General features: G+C 40.9%; 1 protein-coding gene across 7 annotated transcripts in view; it reads left to right on the forward strand.

Annotated features, from left to right (window-relative positions):
- Nucleotides 1-18778, forward strand: part of Wdfy2 (WD repeat and FYVE domain containing 2) — a 277243-nt gene that overhangs the window by 102438 nt on the left and 156027 nt on the right. For 2 of the 7 annotated variants that reach the window (XR_261449.2, XM_005387605.2), the window contains exon 1: nucleotides 1542-1891. The exons of 1 other annotated variant lie outside the window; for it this stretch is intronic. Coding sequence is in view for 4 of the 6 variants with exons in the window: in XM_005387605.2 (XP_005387662.1) it covers nucleotides 1755-1891 (137 nt within the window). In the remaining 2 variants the exon portion in view is untranslated. Of the gene's footprint in view, nucleotides 1-1540; nucleotides 1892-18778 lie in introns of those variants that run through there. 4 more of the 7 variants (XM_013515761.1, XM_005387607.2, XM_005387606.2 and 1 more) reach the window with 4 other exon arrangements.

The following is an 18778-nucleotide window of genomic DNA, read 5'->3' on the forward strand; positions in this document are numbered from 1 at the left end:
TTAAGACTGGCTTATCTTATTTCGCACATTGTTTTCAAAATTCATCCATGTATAGCATGTATTAATATTTCTTTTCATTGCAAATAATATCCTGTTGTATGGATATACTACAACTTATCAATTGATAAACATTTGGGTACTATTAATAATGCTTCTGTGCACATTGATGCTCAGGGTTTTTGGGGTTTTTTTTGAGACAAGGTCTCCTGTGCAGTTCAGGTTGGCCTTGAGCTCACTTTGTAGCCCAGGCTGGTCTCAAACTGGCAACGATTCTCCTGCTTCAGTCTCCTGAGTGCTGGGATTACAGGCATGCGCTACCACACCAGGCTAATGCTCAGGTTTTGGTATGAATCTAAATTTTCATTTTTCTTGGGTATATATCTAAAAATGGAATTACTAGATTATATGTTAACATTGTTGTACCTGTTGAAGAAATGCCAGATTGTTTTCCAAAGAGGCTGCCCCATTTTATGTTCCCAACTGCAATATAGAAGTGAATTCCAATTTCTCCACATCCTTACCAACATTATCTATCTTTAAAATGTGTTATAGCCATTCTTATCCTGTACATATGTACTGTACCTACTGTAGACACAGTAAACATCCTTTGTCCTAGAAGAAAGCCAGAGGACAAAACTAGGAGCAAGCAAGGCGTGGGTTCAAGTCCTGGGATGGGAATTTTAACACTGACTTGGGCCCTGGGCTAGCCATTTAATCATCTAATAAAAAGATTGATACTGCAAGTGATCTCTAAGTTCCCTCACAAATGCTTGCACGAGATTCTCTGCACCAAACTACGTCAGGCAGTAGCCTGACAAAGGGCAGCGAGGATGCCCTTGCTTAGGCAAGCCTGCCCTTGGGCTCCTAGCCTTGGATGTCAACGGCTACAGAGCCTCTGTGCTCTCCAGGCCCGGAGCACAGAGAAGAGAGTGATAGGTCACTCCAGGTCAAGGAAGAGGCGACGCTAACAAACTACAACTACCAGAAGCCAGTGGGGGTCCACTCGGTGTCCTAGCCCCGGGCCTGCTGGGAACAGCAAGCCCCAACCGCTCCCCCCTCCCCCGGGACAGTTCATTGTCAAGATCGTGCGCATGCTCGGTCGCATCCCAACTAGCTCAGCTTCTTTCCTTCCCGTAAGCCTCTCGTTTTTCCGGCGTGCTTTACCCGCCCCACCTCCGCACCCTTTTCAGAGAATTTGGAGGGGGCGGAGCCTCTCAAGCGCGTTCCCAGAGAAGCGTACAGAGCGTTCCAGAGTGATTTTAAGAGGGAGGAGATGAAACCTTGGGTGTGGAAAACAGGAAAGCGCATGCGCGTTAGCTGTGCTGCGGGGCTCCGACATTCGCGGAGGGGCGGGGCGGAAATGGATTGCTGGGCTGACGCAGGCGTATTGACCACCAGCGCACCGCCTCCTGCTTCAGGTTTTCCCTCCTTCTCATCGCACTGCCGGAAGTGGAGCCGCCCTCGCGCCCACCAGCGGCCAGCCTGCGGCAGGCCCCGCCCCCGGCCACGCCCCCCAGCTCTCCGCCCCCTCCTCGGCCTGCGGCGCCCGATTGCAGCTCGGGTGGTGGCGGTTTTGGTACTCGAAGCCGGGAGCGAGGAGTCGTTCCCCGGAGAGGTAGCTAGGCTATGATCGCCGGTCCCCGGCGTCCCGCTCCGGCCAGCCAGCGCTCCTGTCTGCTCGTGCTCGAGCGGTCTCGTCTGCCCGGCCCCGCGGCGCTGTTGGCCGCGGCGCCCCCGGCGCGCCCCCTCCTCCGATGGCGGCGGAGATCCAGCCCAAGCCGCTGACCCGCAAGCCCATCCTGCTGCAGCGGGTCGAGGGGTCCCAGGAGGTGGTGAACATGGCCGTGATCGTGCCCAAAGAGGAGGGCGTCATCAGCGTGTCAGAGGACAGGTACGAACTGCGCCCCTCGGCCGCGAGGGAGGCGGGACGGGCCGGCGGTCCCCCGCGCGCGTCTCCGGTCCGCGCGCTGCGGACGCGCTGCTCCAAGTTCATTAAAATGCGCATCCCGGTAGTGCCGCGTCCTGCCGAGCGCCGGCCCCGCCGCGGGCTCCGGAAAGCCGAGCCGGAACCTGGCGGGCGCTCCGGCCCGTCTGCGGCCGTGTGGCGCCCGCGAGCTGGGGTGTCCCTCGGGCTAACTGTGCGTGCGGGGGGCGCCGGACCTCGGTCATCCCTGGGGACCGAGCGGGAGGAGCCGCCCGGCCCAGCAGGTGTGTGCGTAGAGAAGATGCTCCTAGTGCCTCTGCAAGATAACTAAGCACTTCGGAGCCCTGTCTGGTACAGTTTTTAGGTCCCCAAGCTGAGAAAACAAATGCCACTGCCTTCTTCCAGACATTCCTACCTAATCCGTATGTTTCGGATGTCTTACTTTGAGTTTGGAGAATACTCCAAGTTGTGGAGAGTGAGTAACTTCGGGCTTCGGTGTGGTACCTTCTCTTTTTTCTCTTTATCTCTTCGAGCTCGAGGAGCTCCTGAGAACTTGGAAGGTCCCACTGCTGCAGATAGCTGTTTGAGTTCCTTCCCTTTGCTTGCTTCCTTTCTTTTTGCTTAATTTTGCTTAATTTGCAGAAGTGAAGCTAGTTTTTTTTTTTTAATTTTTGATAGTCTCCCTTGCATTGCTTTTTCATTTTAGCTTTCAACCCTTTAATATGCAGAAATAAGGCTGACGAAGGTAATTTCCAGAGGAATGCTGCTTAGTTATTATAATGTGTGTGGAGTTGTTCGTTTGATAGTATCTGTAAACAATTGTTGAAAAAGTACTACTGTATGACAGGGGATGTTTACCTTAAAGAGTAGGCAGGTTTTTTTTTTTTTTTTTAACTACTGTTTAAGTACAAAGCATGCAGGGGTAGAGCATTTTCTTCCACAGTGACTCCTAAAATTGCAGAAGTTAGCAAAGTGTCACTGCTTTTATGGTCGTGTCAGATTTTGTCCATAATGTGACCTCAAAATTTTTGTTTGGTAGATTAATTCATATGATAGGTTCTTCCAGTGTATCTAGGATGAGTATATTACACATGTGTATTACGTTTCTTTGTACACGGTATTGGATACAGATGGCTCCAGATCATTTCCCATGCAGATCCAATAGAAAACATTGTAAACATACACTATTGGCAGTCAGTCTGCAGTGAACAGAAAAAATATGGCTGAAGTGGAATATATGGTCAGGAGCCTTTTGAAATTCACAAAGAAGTCTTATGACAGTAATTTTTCCATAGTGGCAAAATCCTATGTAGAGGTCCTGGAAATTCTTTGTCACAGAGTTATTTTTATGGGCTGCATTCAGTAAAATACATTGAAGGAACATATTGATAGGTGTATCACATTCCCACTCTAACTACTGGAGATGAAAGTGATCAATTCAGAACCAGGAAATTGATAAATTCAATGAATCAAAAGAAGGAGAAACTCCTTTAATACTAGTTTTGAAACTTCTTTTTTTTTTTTTTTTTGGTCTTTTTGAGAAAGGATTTACCTCTGCAGTTCAAGCTGCTCTTGAACTCATTTTGTAGCCTTGGCTGACCTGTAGCTCACAGCGATCCTCCTCCCTCAGCCTCCCAAGTGCTGGGATTACAGGCATATAATCCTGTAGCAGTTTTGAAACTTCTACTTTCCATTTCAGTGCATTTATCTTGAAGGAGACAGCTCTGTTTCCCATTGTTTGGAGCTAAAATTGTATATAGAAAAGAAATTGAAGATAATCTCATTTGATCGTAGAACAAAAGAAACACCGTATTTAGCTTTATTTTCATTTTCCTAGTGCAGTGTAAAATAGAAATTATTTTATCATAGAGTTACTGCTCCATAAAGCCCAGACAGAAATTAAGATTATTCTTTCCATATGTTTTTACTCAGATGACAAGTCTGTACTTCAGGTCATGTACTGAAACATGACAACAATTATAATTTAGAGCTTAGTTTTGGTTATGGTTTTCACATTAAGAAAGAATTGATTTGTATTCTTGCTTTTCAAAATCCAGTGTTAATATTACTTGATATAATGCTAAAGATATGAAGATAGGATATGGATTTTCATCAAAACCTGCAAAACTGTTACCATTAACTGCTTCGGCTGGTAACTAATCAACCTTTGTTCCTGAAGTATAAGGTCAAGTCACAAATAATATCCTATACCTGAATGGCAGTGTCCTGTAAGTTCTTATGAAACCCTAGTTTCTCTTTTATACCTCAGACTCCTAGCAACCTTTATATGTACCTTTGAAAATATTTAATGTTGTTTATTCTAAACAGTATTGTAGACACTATGTCTGTTTTATCTTCTGCAAGTTCTCTATAGGAACTCTATGTGTCTTATTGTCTGTAGTGTCTATAAGTCCTGTCATAGTGCCTGGCACGTAGGAGTCCCGCTGCAAACATTTGTTGTATCAGTGACTGATCTAGTTCTTTTGTTTGTTTTTCTATCATGTTAACTATTGCAGACATTTAACTGATATTTGTTAAATGAGTATTTTGATGCCCTCTGAAAGCCTTCTCTGAACAAATGTTTGTACGGCTGTGGGAAAAGTTTTGTGCTAGGTGACTTTAAGGTTCCTTAAAACTGAAAGCCAATATATCGTTTCATTCATTTCAAAAACAAACATTTGAATTTCTTTTGTGTTCCAGTCACACATGTACATAACAGTAGTGAAAATGACAGTCCTTTAAGTATGCTTATAGGGAGGGAAGTATTAGAAGAATATTATTTAGAATTACTTTTACTTAGAAAAGAATTACTATCTTTAAGTTGCAGTATTGAAGAATTTTCAGATGGGGAAGAATGGCTGGATTCCACAGCCCCTTTTGTCCTCTGGAATTTACTTTCTTTTGGATTACCCCTTTCACCCTCCTGCTGCCTTAATAATGGGATCACAGTAGTCAAACCATCAAGCGTATGGGTGGATAAAAACGCTTGCTTTCAAGTTTTCCGTGGAACAATTAGGACAACCTGAAACATTATTTCCTATCAAAGTAGGAAGCATAAGAGCATATAAGAAATATAAAAGCAACCTGATTAAGAGAGGATTTCTGGTGCTACCATAATACCGAGACTGTTCTCAGAACTCTGGTTTTTCCTGGGTCTGCTGCATTTATAGCTAGGTTGTATCCTCAAAGGACACACCAGACTTTACAACTTTGGGCTCCTTATTTCTCAGATTCTTTTTGGACTGTCTTTGCTGAGTGAATGCCATTTTAGCATTTCATGCTAAAGAGTTTAATTGCCGCGCTGTTTTGGTCAACACTTATGCTTACCAGGGCTCTCATGTTAAGTGGCAGCGTCTTCAAGTAATGAAACTGGTAGGGACCTCTCTCCAAATAGGGCGCAGATCCAGGCAGACTTTTACCTTCATAAGTTCTTTATATGCGTATCTTAACACAAGACAGCACTCTTACATTCATACAGAGAGTTTCAGTACCTGGGTAGCTTCCTATTAGACAGTGGTAAGAGATGGTTCCCTTTCTAGGAGTGAACAGTGAGCTAAAGACAGGTGTAAACATTGTTATCTGAGATTGCCAAAAATCTCTGTGCTTGTAGTAGTGAGAGCAGACCGGTATCTTCCTCTGATGGGTCTTGGAGCATCAGTAGAAGTTCATGTGAAAAAGCTGAGGTAGAAGAAAGAGAATTCAGTGGGGTACAGAAAACTCCCATCCATTGAGATGTACTCTTGACTGTCCTCTGTAAGTCCTGAGAGTAGATCTATGCTGTGGGTAAAAGGGGATCAGATTTTTAGCCCAGTAAAAAGAGATATGGTGAACCCTAGTATAGAGGAGATTTATGTTGCTTCAATGCAGCATATGTTCCTTGAATGAATGAAGCAATGGCTGTTTGAATTGGAATATGCTGAGGAGGCTGTTAGGTCCCCTGAGCAGAGATTTAAGGTGAGCCCAGAGAAGTTTAGTAGCTGCCAATACAACGTGGGATGGCGGTGAGAATGGGATAGGGCAAGAGAAAAGCTGGATTTTTTCCACGGTTCTTTCCCCATCTCTGAACTACCATGATTTTAAGTGGTCATGACTACTTGCGTGATTGAAAAGATGTTAAAAGTTTATCTTGTAAATCCTCATACTATTTACTATTAATTCTTTTCATTGTGAAATTGTACTTAGTTCTCTGCTTCAGCTATTAATGTAACTAATGCACTAAAAATGTAACTAATAATTCTTCTGAGCTCTTCATGGAGTTTTATGTACTATGTCACATTTGCATAATTTTCTTTTAAAACCTTATTTTTGAGTACATTTTTGTTAGTGCTTATTAATTTTATAAAATACTGGGTTTCAATGTGATATTTTCACAAATGAATGTTTTTATCATATCCATCTCTGCTATTATCCTTCCTTATACTTCCCCTCCTTTATTTCCTTCCTTTTGTCTACTGGCTGCCTTCTACTTCCAAGTCATCTTTCTCAGATTCCGTGAATGAGGAAAACATGCAATAATTGTCTTTTGAGTCTGGCTTTTTTGTTTAACATGAGCTCCAATTCCATCCATTATCCTGCAAATGACATAATTTGGTTTTTCTTCCTAGCTAAATAGTATTCCATTATGTATGTATACCATCTAGGCTAGTTTCATATCTTGGCTATTTTGATTTTTTTTTTAAGAGAAAAGAACAAAAACAAAGGCAAAAAGAAAATAACACAAAAATAGTAAAAACATATGTAATTTCAAAACAAGATGATAGGAAATTAGCAATGGTTGTTGTATTACATACTGTTATTTTCACAGTAGGTGTTTGGATTACCACATATAGGTATGGAAGATTGATCAAACAGTTAAATATTAACTGTTCCTTTCAATAAACCAATAGAAATTAGTAGTATTAGTATCTTAGCTATCTGGTGTGTGTGTGCATATATATATATATATATTTTTTTTTTCCCCCTTCTTTCTTTTCTCCCTTCCCTCATCCCAGTTGTTCTTTCCTTTTGAGCAGTTTCTTTCCCTTTCACAATATCTGTTGTACCTTTCAGATTTTATTTACTCTTTCAGGTTCTTATACTAGGGAGATAATGTGATGTTTACACATGTGGGTCTGATTTATTTGACTTATGGGTATGGTCTCTAGTTGCATCCATTTACCTATAAAAGCCTCGAGTATATCTTTCTTCATAGCTGAGTAATACTCCATTGTATAAAAATACCACATCTTTTTTATCCATTTCTCAGTTGATGGGCTTTTAGGTTGTTTCCAAGATTTTGCTATGACAAATTGTGCTGCTATAAACATAGGTGCACATATATTGCTGTGGTATGATGTTTTTAATTCTTCTGGGAAAATACCCAGAAGGGGAATAGCTGAGTTAAATGGGACCTTTGATCCTAATTTTTTCAGGAATCTCCAGATTGATTTCCAAAGTCGTTGTCACCAAGTGGTTGCCACTAAGTGGTTACCACCAGTCTGCACTCCCACCAGCAGTGGAGAAGGGCTCCTTTTTCCCCACAGCCCCTCCAGCATTTGTTATTGGTTGATTTCTTGATGACAGCCATTCTTTCTGGGGTGAGATGGAATCTCAGTGTTGTTTTAATTTGCATTTCTCAAATGACCAATGATGTTGAATATTTTTTCATGTATTTATTTACCATTTGTATTTCTTTATCGAGAAGTGCATATTCATTTCAGATGCCCATTTTTGGTTTGAGTCCTTGAATTTGGGGGGAGTCTAATTTTTTCAGTTTTTTATATGTTCTAGATATAAATCCTTTGAGGGACAGTTAGCTAAAATGTTTTCCCACTCTGTGGGTTGTCTTTTCACTCTGTTGGTGATTTCTTTTGATGTGCAAAAGCTTTTTAATAAGGTGAGATCCCAGTTGTTGATTCTTTGAAGTGTTTCCCATGCAGTTTGGGTTTTGTTCATGAAGTCTGTGCCTACCACTATGTCTTTAAGATTTCTACCTACTTTCTCTTCCAGTAGACTTAGTGTTTCTGTTTTAATATTTAGATCTTTGATCCATTTTGACTTTAGTGCATGGTGATAGCAAGGGGTCTAGTTTTATTCTTCGGCGTGTAGAGAGCCAAATTTTCCAGCACCAATTATTAAAGAGGCTATCTTCCAGTGAACATGTTCGGCCCCTTTGTTAAAGATAGGTGGTTGAGTTTGTTTGTAGTTGTGTCCACATCTAATCTATTCCACTGTTCTGAAGGTCTATTTTTTTGCCAGTACCATGCTGATTTTATCACAGTAGCTTTGTAATATAATTTCAAGTCAGGGATTGTGATGCCTCCTGACTTGTCTTTGTTGCCTAGCATTGCCTTTGCTATTTTAGGTCTCTTCTGGTTCCAGATGAATTTTAGGAATGTTTTCTCTAGATCTGTGAGGTATGCTAATGGTATTTTAATCAGGATTGCATTAAATCTGTATAACAATTTTGGAAGTATGCTATTTTCACTATGTTTGTTCTTCCTATCCATGATCAAGGGATATCTTTCCATTTTCTGACAAGCTCTTCTATCTCCTTTTTCAGAATACTGTAATTTTCAATATATAAACCTTTTACTTTCTTTTTTTAAGATTGAGTCCTAAGTGTTTCATTTCTTTGGGCTATTTTGATTTATGCCCCCAATAAATGTGACTACATTTGCATCATTTTCTTACAAGGAATGCAAATCAAAAATTTACCCACAGTGCAGGCATAGTTAGGAAAGCTGAAGATTTGGAGGGATGGAGTAAGATCTCTGAAGTGAGCAAAATTGAAAACCAAGTTTTGAGTATGAAGTCTCTGTTAGTGGCATTAAATTAATAAACTTTCAACTGTGTACTTGAGACTTATCACTTGACAATAGTCATTGCTGGTTTCAACGTCCTAAAAAAGGAATTTACTCTGTATGAATGTTGGATATTAGACATTTACTCTGAATTCAACCTATGCCAGCAAATCTGTCTGGAAACCGGATGCCTGTGTGCCACTAAAGGTCAGAAACAAACTGAATTTTGAAAGAATGATCACTGTGGGAAAGCTTGTTTTATGAGGCTCACAAGAGGACACTCAGCCTCAAGTGACCCCGTCCCCCAACTCCTAATGGCTCTGCATTTCCTGCTTTTATTTTGTTAACCCATATTCTGTGCAGGACCTCATAGATTTTAATCAATGTACATTCAAGGTTGGATATTGCAACCTTAGGGAAAATGTCAGCTGACAACCCTGACATTCCTTACATGAGTGGTTCTCAGATGATGACACACAGACAGCTGTCTGGTACCTCAGGGGTTACTGATCTTACTTTGAAAAAAGACAAGGGCAAAACCACAGGAAGCACGTTGAACAGGAGATTTAAGTAGCTGCAGGACACTTGAGAAGGGCAAACTTGTCTAAGCAAACAAAATCAAAACTTTTTAAAAAAGGAATTCTGGCTTTTTGCTTGCGCAACGCTTTTCCCTGGCTGCTGTCACTTTGCATTTGGCTTTGAGAGAGAAATGGTTTTTTTGCTTGTTGTGAGAGTCAAGATACCAATGATAGCAAGATGTACCATTAAAAAAATAACAGTTTGGGGGAAATTAGAACACTTGGTGGCATTTAGAAATCAACAAGTAAATTATGATCTAAGACTAGAGTCTTGGAGAAGTAATCTGCTGAGATTTGTGACACTAAGTTACCTGAATTGTATTACCTAATTACCTGAAAAGAAAATGACCATCAAGCAAGCCATGCTTTTCTTCTCAACTACAGCATCAGAACAGAAAGAACTAGGAAAGGGCAACCCTCTTATTTTTATATGGATAAGTCTGTCAAGGGGCTGGGGATTTAGCTCAGCGGCAAAGCGCCTGCCTGGCAAGCGCAAGGTTGTGAGTTCGGTTTCCGGTACCGGAGAAAAACCAAAAAAAAAAAAAGTCTGTCAAGGAGACTGCCACAGTTAACACAGAAATTCTGTAACACAGGAAAAATAACTTCCCTTGTGCAGCTTCAACAAGCAGTCTCATCAGTGACCCTTTTTTATTTTTAAAGAGCAGTTCGGGGGGCAGGTATTGTCCAAACTCATTTACAAATTAGCAGAAAACTAGTTCAGAGGTGTGAGAAACTAACCCGTGAGACCTAAAGAGGAAAAAGTCATTTGCTTGTCCTTGGCAGGGAGAGTTGCTTTGTGTTCTTGTGCCTTTAATTTTAAAGTCCTGGAAAAGAACTGGGACTGGAGTCCGATCACAGCCAGCTCTCCTCTGCATTGACCTTGGTATTTGCTAGAGTATTTTATGGCTCTAAAAAGCCTGAGTTTCAGCTGACAAAACAGGGACTTGGACTTTTTAGTACTTTAATAAGCGTGAAGTCTACCCACATCATCCCAAGGTCTCCAGTATAGTGTGGAAAAAGCGTGCTCATGTGCAGCTGTCTGTGTTTCACGGCACAGCTATAAAGTGATGCTTTCTGGAGCCTTTGGATGGCAGTGCTTATTGACTCCTGGGTGAAATCTTTCAGAAGTATTTGTTTTGTATTGGTGCCTAATAACTCAGTCAAACTGGATTCACCACATTCCTGCCTCTAGCCGAATCTTTTAGTTTCATCTCTGTACTGAACAGTTGAGCTCTGGAGGTTTCCCAGCACCCACATGAAGGCTTGGGCTGTCAGAAGTAATCTTTGGAAAGTTCCAACCTGCAAATCATAAGAAGTATGTTTAGCGTCACTACTTAAGACTCGCATACTCTCCCATACACAAATATATAACTGAAGCAAAACTTGAAATGATCTCCTTTCTTGGGACACGCACACTGGTACTGTCTGTTCTGCTGTAGCCTAAAATCATGGTGTGAACATTTCAATGAATTTCATGACACTCGGTGGCGGGGAACAACAATTTGAAGGACAGTGCTTGGGAGGAGCTGTTTCACGTCTTCTTTTCCTTTATGTAGTTTTGGTTTTCTAGAAGATAGGAATGTACTTCAACTTGGTGACTTACACACTGTCAACCACCCACCCCTGGCCTGGCCTGCCTTTCTGAAATTCCCACTGTGGTTGTGGAATCGATCCAGTCTGATTGGAAGCCTTCATATCAGGATATAACTGTTCTAAACCCTGTCAGCCCAGAGCCAGAGAGTTCCCAAAAACTTACCCGTGCAGCAAACAGCAGCTGTTTGAGAGGCTACATTTTGGCTGCTTGTGATATGTTCCTTTATTATTGAGTTAGGACTCATTTAAATTTAAAAAGTTGCTAAACTCTGTATGTTTTTTAAATTTTTTTTTTTAAAGCTGGACAGGTGCACCTATAATATAGAGCTATTTTTAGATTTTAAGCATTTTCCATTAATTAGTAAATTTTTTATTTTCCAATTTTTAAGGATCAACTTTAATTGTAAGAAATCATAATAATAATCTCTGGAGTATGTTTACATTTTCAATAAAGACAACATAATCACAGTCAATAGCACAATGACTGTTAGTGTTATAATTCCCTTCTAGCAGTTTTTCTAAAGCTGTTTTCAAAATTGTGTTTGTAATCATACACCTTCATATTCTTTCCCCCAGTGAAAACTGTGCCAGTGGCTACCTTACCTATTCACCATCATTTTATTATTATTTAATGTTTGGGCGGCATGTAGTTAGCCCTGTAACTTCCATCATGCAGAAGGCTTATCTTGCTCTCAGGTACTGGCAATATGGTGGGTATGTCATCCTTTGTCCATCCCCTGTTGGCTAGTTACATTATTTTCAATTTTCAGTTTTATACTGTGATGTACATTGGTTATGTATATAAGTGCCCCACCTCCGATTTTAAATTTTTCCTTTTTATTTTTCTTTCCTTTTGTTTAGATAGGGTCTCTATGTAGTTCAGGCTGGCCTTGAACTCACTATGTAGCCCAGGCTGGCTTCGTAGTTGTGGCCTCAGCCCCCTATGTGCTGTGATTACAGGTGTGTGCTACCATGCCTGGCAAATTTTTTTCTTTTGGAAAAATTTTAACAAGATGATTGCCGTATTACTGTACAAAAGGTTTGTGTCACTATCAAAGATGTCTAGTGACAGATGGCTTTAGAATATTAGTTTTGCCACATTTGACCAGACATGGACATTAGCATTTTAAATTCTTTTTTATAACGTGCCTGATAAATGGTGGCATTTCATTGATGCTTAATTTTCTATTTTTTGGCTATTGAATACTTTTCTATTTGTTTTTTTACTAGTTATTTTTCCTTTTGTGAATTGCCTGTTCCCATCCTTTGTCATTTTTCCATTGAAGTTTCCTGGTTCTTCTTAACAATTTCTTTTGTGTATATTTTCTGAATAAAGAGACTATTTATTAACCCTGTGCCCGTTGTATGACCAGATAGACATCTTATACTTCATTATTTGCCTTTTACTTTTTACATAGAAAATATTATTTTTCAGCTATCATTTTTAATTATTGAAATTTGTTCCATCAGTCCTAATCTTTAAAAGAATCCTTTCCCCATAGATTCACTGAATATTCATTTTTCTTTCATTATAGTAATTTGATAAAAAAAAAAAAACATTTATTTGCAGTATAGTTCCTTGGATAATATTGATTGAGGAGTATAAATTGATTTTCCTGAAACTTTTGATTATTTCAGCTTATTGAATGGTTCTTCTTTTTCCTTTGTGGTGCAGGTGGGAATTGAACCCAGGGCCTCATACTTGGTAGGTAAGCACTTACTTCTGAGTTACATCCCACCCCTTTATTTGAGTCATTCTTTTGTTTACCTTTGTGTTTAGTTTTTGAAACTGCCTTTATCATAAAATCAAATTCTCATTATCAGCAGGACCCACTTGCCCTGTATTGTGTTTTAAGGATCTCTTTGCCTCTTTTAATATGAATTCTGCACTCTGAATTCTTACAGCTGATGAGGTACTTTTGACTGTTTGCCATTATGTGTCTGCAGTAATAACCCAGCCGTCTCTGACCTGGTCAGTGAGTTAATGGGAAGAGAATCATTTATTGCAGATATTGGCTGTTTCCCAGACTTCCTGATTTCATAGTCCCAGTGTCCACATCTGCAAATTAGAAGCAATGATTCCTCCCGAGGTTTTGGGGAGGCTCACATGAGGTAACCCTGTACTACCTGGAGCATAGATGTGCTCAGCAAAAGTTTATTTTTTATGGCACCAGCACACCTTTGGGTAGCTAAGCGTTTCTGTTGCTGTGGTTCCATTAAGGCTTCCCCGTTTGGAGTCACTTTAGATACACCAAGATTGGGCTGTTGAAGATTTTGGTTTTTTTTATAGAGCCCCGGGCTCTTTTTCTCTTCTAGATGTATATGGGTAGGATAAGTTGCCCTGTGAATGTGAGTTCAGGGGACACATGTGGCGCTGTGTCCTCCTTTGCCATCTTGTCCTCAAGTGGTCTCCTTTGTCCCCACTGGTCTCCTGGATGGCAGCTGCGGTACCTTCAGTGGGGAGTACATTTCAGAGAGGAAGAAAGCTCTTATTGAACCTGGATGTTATGAACTGGCAGCTAGTAGGCTGAAGGCCCCCTTCACATTTTAGAGTGGTTCACTCTAGAAGTTTTGGATTTGTAGGCAGGGTTTAAAAATTTAGATTTCACACAAAAATCTAGGTTGCCAGCTTCTCTTAAAAAATGGAAAGATGTAGTAGTGCCATGCTGTATCTTGAACTTATTATGAAGGCTGTCTGGCCTCATACTCATGGTGATCCTCTTGCCTCAGCCTCCTGAGTGCTGGGATTACAGGCATATGCTGTTTTTGTTTTCTTTAAAATGTTCTCCCTTACTCTTTAATAAAACTATAGATCAGTATCAGTACTGAACCCTGAACTATATATGCTCCAAGTTGTTGATTCATCGATAAATGAACAGAAGGTTCATTTCTTAGCTTGCCAAGTAATGAATGGTTTCTAGTGGTCACAGACACTTTCCTAACTATGTTGAGTTGTAATTGAAATTTTTATATTTGAAATAGGCTCCTCTGGATGTCTTCATCTAAATAATTACTGAGAAATTCTATTGAGTCCCAAGGGCTGAACTTGAAGGCTTGAAGCAGTGGACAGTTTTTATATCACACAGATAGCAAGTTTGACCTTTTAGGGAAGTGCCATAGTCAGCATTTTAAGTGCTCAACATTGCTCATTTCTGCTTTTTCAAAGCTTTTACTTAAGTCGGGCGTGCACGCCTGTAACCCCAGCACTCGGGAGGCTGAGGAAGGACAATTGTTGCGAGTTCGAGGCCAGCCTGGGCTACAAAATGAGTTCATGACCAGCCTGAACTTTTTGAGACCCAAAAAGACAAAAAACAACAACAACGAACTGTTACTTAGCAAGTCAGTCAGTTGGTTTAGTTGCCTCGTGGTCTATACTTACTTATGTGGAAACATTTGAGGTTGAGGATGCTGACAAGTCTGCGTGGGACTTGAAGAGAGAATGGGATCGAAATGCCAGCAATGCTGAGCTACTTGAAAGGGAATATACTAGGAGATTCCAACAATTTGAGAATTAAGTACTCATAGCACAAAGGAAGTAAGGTTTTAAAGTTTTAAAAACTTACTCTTTGGTAGTTCATTTCTCATGGGGACTAAATAATGTGTATCATAACTGAAGTTCTGAATATTTGAATGAAAAATAGGTAACAATAATTATGTACTAACAATTATATCTAGAAAATAAATAACCGTGCTTTTAAAATGATAGTACATGCATATATAACATTCAGAAGGCTCTGCCGAGAAAAGTTCAGCTCCCTCCCACCTGTGGGTTTTAAGATTTTGTGAAAGGAAAGCTGCTAGGATTTGCCTTGCTCTGAAATGTGTCCTGATAGGCATCTCTGTGGACATTTCTGCTTTGCTGTAAATGTCCTGCTTGTAAAACTGCTGTAGGGCTTAGCAAGGCTTGATAGAGGTCACCTTTCAGTAACAACTTGCCCTCCTCCTTCCTCTCTGCCCTCCCCACTTCTTCCTCTTTCTCTTCACTCCTACTCTTGCCGTACTGCTTTCTCATCTGATGCCGCATTCCCTCAGTGCACTCTTCAGTGCTTATTAAAGCGCTGCCTCACATGCGTTGAAATTATTTATGTTTTGCCCTGGTGTCCTTGTCACTGTATCTCTTAAGTCCTCTAGCTTAGGGCTTGCAACATAGTTGCCAACATTGGAGCAGTATGGGCTGTGGTAGGTCATGGTGAGGGAGGGAGTCACTCTACAAACCAGTTGTTTTCAAATGCTTAGTGATGATGGGAACATTGAGCCTGGTGGAATCTAAGTATTTAGCAGGATGCAAGGTCAGGGACACATAGCCTTAGGAACAGGAGTAAAGATATAGCAACGGAGAACAGGAAGTCCCATCTCCCTGCTGCTCATTGGGCTCCCACTCTCTACTTTATTCCTTTCTCTTGTTCCTTTCTCTTGGTCGCACTGACTTCCTATTTTTTTCTTAGTCCGCATGGCAGAACCAGGTCTCCTGCTGCTTTGGAACTGCACCTGATACAGCAGATAAGTGGGGAGAGATGGATGTGATGTTCCTAGCCCTAGTTCCCGAATTCCTTGGAAGGGACTCAGTGGGCTGGCGCAGTGGTCAGCTCTCCACTATTGGATTGCGGTCCGAAATGGAGTCCGGTGGCAGGAGGATGACCGTCTCTGCTGCCGCCTGTGCAGGGGAGGGCAGGGAAGCATATAAGGGGAACAACAGTCCAGTGGTAATTTATAGTTTTTACCGACAAGTTTTCCAGTTAGCAAAGACATTTCTATACAAGGGACCTCCCTCCCCTTAGACATTTCTGTGCATTTTGTCCACTGAGAGGTTATTCCCTGCGTATGTTGAGAGAAGCATGTCATTATGATCCAGCCTCTACCAAACTCAAGAGGAGAGTCTACTCTCATACTTAGGAATCAGATTACATCTTGATTTTTAGTTAAGGAAAAGAAGTGTCCCCAGAAGCTGAGAAGAGGGGAGCTAGTGAGCTTGTAGGGCAACTCCTGGAACCCAAGGACAGAGGAAGTGCAGCTGGGCCCTGTGAAGGCCACTTCTTGGGAACAGGAGACTCGGAGACTGTGGAACAACACGGCAGCCGCCCCGCATGTGGCCATTTGTGTTTAAATTCTTAGAAATTCACAAGTTACTAGGGAAGTTATTTCTGTGGGGAGTGCATTAACTTCCTTGTTGCTGGGGCAAGATATGTGACAAACACAACCTAATGAGGAGAGGTTTATCTTAATGACATACTAGGTCTGGTGTTTCTTTGTATTACATTTTGGGAAACAAAATAAACACTCCATAAGTGGTAGCTGTGGAATAATCCAGAAACTGTGTTTTAAAGTAGCAGTGAGGAAAATGTACCTTTCACAATAGAGATGGTATTTGACCTTTTGTTAGCAAGTATATCTTATATTAATAGGGTACGAACAGGAGGACTTACAAATGCAATATTGTAGTGAGATAAATAGAACCTCTCTGTACTGTATTTGGAATCCTATTGGTGTAAAAATTGCAAATGTAGTAAATACTGGAATGGATAGTTACTATATTTTCTGCTTTTTAGCTTAATTATGTATTTTATATGGTAAAAATGAAGAAACATTTGCCAGTGTTATCATTCCTTATATATGATTTATAATACCTGCCTGTATAACCAAGTGATATTATTTCACCATTTAATTCTAGAGGTTGCTAGTTTCTTTCTCCTGGAATGGACAAGATAATTTACCTTGTTCTGATAATCTGCAGCAGAAAGCAATATCTGCTCAGTGCCAATGGTCATTTATTCAATGACCTAAAGTATATGAAATGTAACTGAAACCAAGAAAGTAAGCAAAAATAACCTTTAGCATCCAAAATGTATAAAAGGCTCTGCTACAGTTTATCTACTTTGCTTCTAGAAACACCCTTTAGAAACCTGCTTATGAACCAATATATTATAATGTATACTAATATATTCTATTTCATTGATTCTGTCTGTGATCCACGTTTTTTCACCTTTAAGGATCTTGGCAATCAGGATTAACAGCTGGAAACAACAGTAATTATTTGTGCAAGCTTTAATGAGTCGGCTGGCAAGGCTGCTGTGGTCACGTAGCCTCTTTTCTCTAGAATACCAGCCTGGGCGTGTTCACACGGCAGACAGGCCTCTGCCATGAGAACTCTGCGAGAAAGGACAGCCCCTGTGCAGGCACTTCGGCCTCTGCTTGTGCCACTTTTGCTTATGTCCTATATGTCAGAGCAGGTCACAGGCTCAGCCCAGCGTCGGGGGATGCGGAAGTAGACTCTACTTCTTGCTAGAAGGATCAGTCCAGTCTCCTTGCTAAAGAGCTTACTGTACATACGAGATGGGAGAGACTTCTGAGGACATTTTGGCAAGCAACCTGCCATGATAATGCAATGAATGTCATAGGTTAATTCGTGTCTCTTCTGAGTAAAATACAGAATAATGCCATCTTAGAATTGATGACATGTTAGAGTTGGTAAAATATAATGTATATATTAGAGTTTAATTAAAATAATAAAACATTTTCGATATAAGAAATTAAAATAATACAGAAGTGTAAGTGTGGTGGTTCTATTCTCCTCTCTACTCGCGCTTCTCAGGCCCTGGGCCGTGGTGGTGACCCTGTGGCAGTTGAGCTGTGGTGGCCCCCAGAGTCCTCTCTGTCAGCACGGGGACGAAGCATTGGAGAATAGTTGTTTTTTCTAAACTAAAACCCTCAGTGTTTAGGTCCACTTGCAGTGTTGGCACTTTGCGATAAATTAGTGGGTTTTGGGTTGCAGTTTGGGCACTCGGTCTGTAAAGGGTTCCCCATCACTGAGGCCAAGCAGTTTGATGCGTATTTGTTGTGGTAGGCACCCAGGGATGCCCGCATCTTAACCCCCAGATCATGTGATATTATTATATCACATGTGATATTGTTACCCTACATGGTAAAAAAGCTTTTGCAGATGTGATTAAATTAAGGATCTTGACGTGGAGAAATTTTCCTGGACTGTTGGGCTGGGTCTGAGGTAATTATGAGGCTGTTTAAAAGAGAGAGGCCAGGCGAATTGGAGCCAGAGAAGACAAGGCAAGGTGTGGATGGGAGCTGAGAGTGGAGTAATGGGACCAGAAACACTGGTAGCCTTTAGAAGCTGGAGAAGTGAGAAACAGACTCTTAGGGCCTCCACAAGGAACCAGCTGTGTGGACACCTTGATGTTAGCCCTTTAGAAAAGTTATGGACTTCAACCTTTAGAACTGTAAGGTGGGAGCTGGGGATTTAGCTCAGCGGCACAGTGCCTGCCTGGCAAGCGCAAGGTCGTGAGTTCAATTCCTGTACTGGAAAAAAAACAACAAAAAAAAGAACTGTAAGGTGGTACCTTTGTGTTGGGTTAAGCCACTAAGTTGACAGTAGTCTGTGTCTGCAGAAGGTAATATATTTGCTTGGTTAATTCTTTACTTTAAAAGCAATACCTAGGTACAGGCTGTGGATTCAAGCAGAATTGAAGGATGGAAAGTAACGTACTCGGTTTTCTTTATAAACTGTTCCAGTGTCCTGTAGGTTACCATCCTTAACATTTTCATATGCATTTCCTCAGAAATAGTCACAGTCATGCCTTGGTTTTGTATAAGTAAGATTGCATCAGATATGCATGTTTAAATCTGCAGCTTACATATTTAATGAAATATATTTTTCTTATCAGAATGAATTGATCCACCTCATTCAATACCATCATGTATTTTACCATTCCTTTACTCTGGGACATTTGTTTTTGGGATTTTTCAGTTTTTTTCTTTTCTTTTCCCCTTTTCATCTGTTACAAACAATGCAGAAACAGACCCCTACAAATACTGACTGCCATCTACAGATATACCTGCAGGGAATAGAATTGCTGCTTAGGTGAACTTTGGCACATTTGCCCGAGCACTTG

Source organism: Chinchilla lanigera, unplaced genomic scaffold, assembly GCF_000276665.1.
Source record: "Chinchilla lanigera isolate Chin_1 unplaced genomic scaffold, ChiLan1.0 scaffold00030, whole genome shotgun sequence".
Taxonomy (NCBI): domain Eukaryota; kingdom Metazoa; phylum Chordata; class Mammalia; order Rodentia; family Chinchillidae; genus Chinchilla; species Chinchilla lanigera.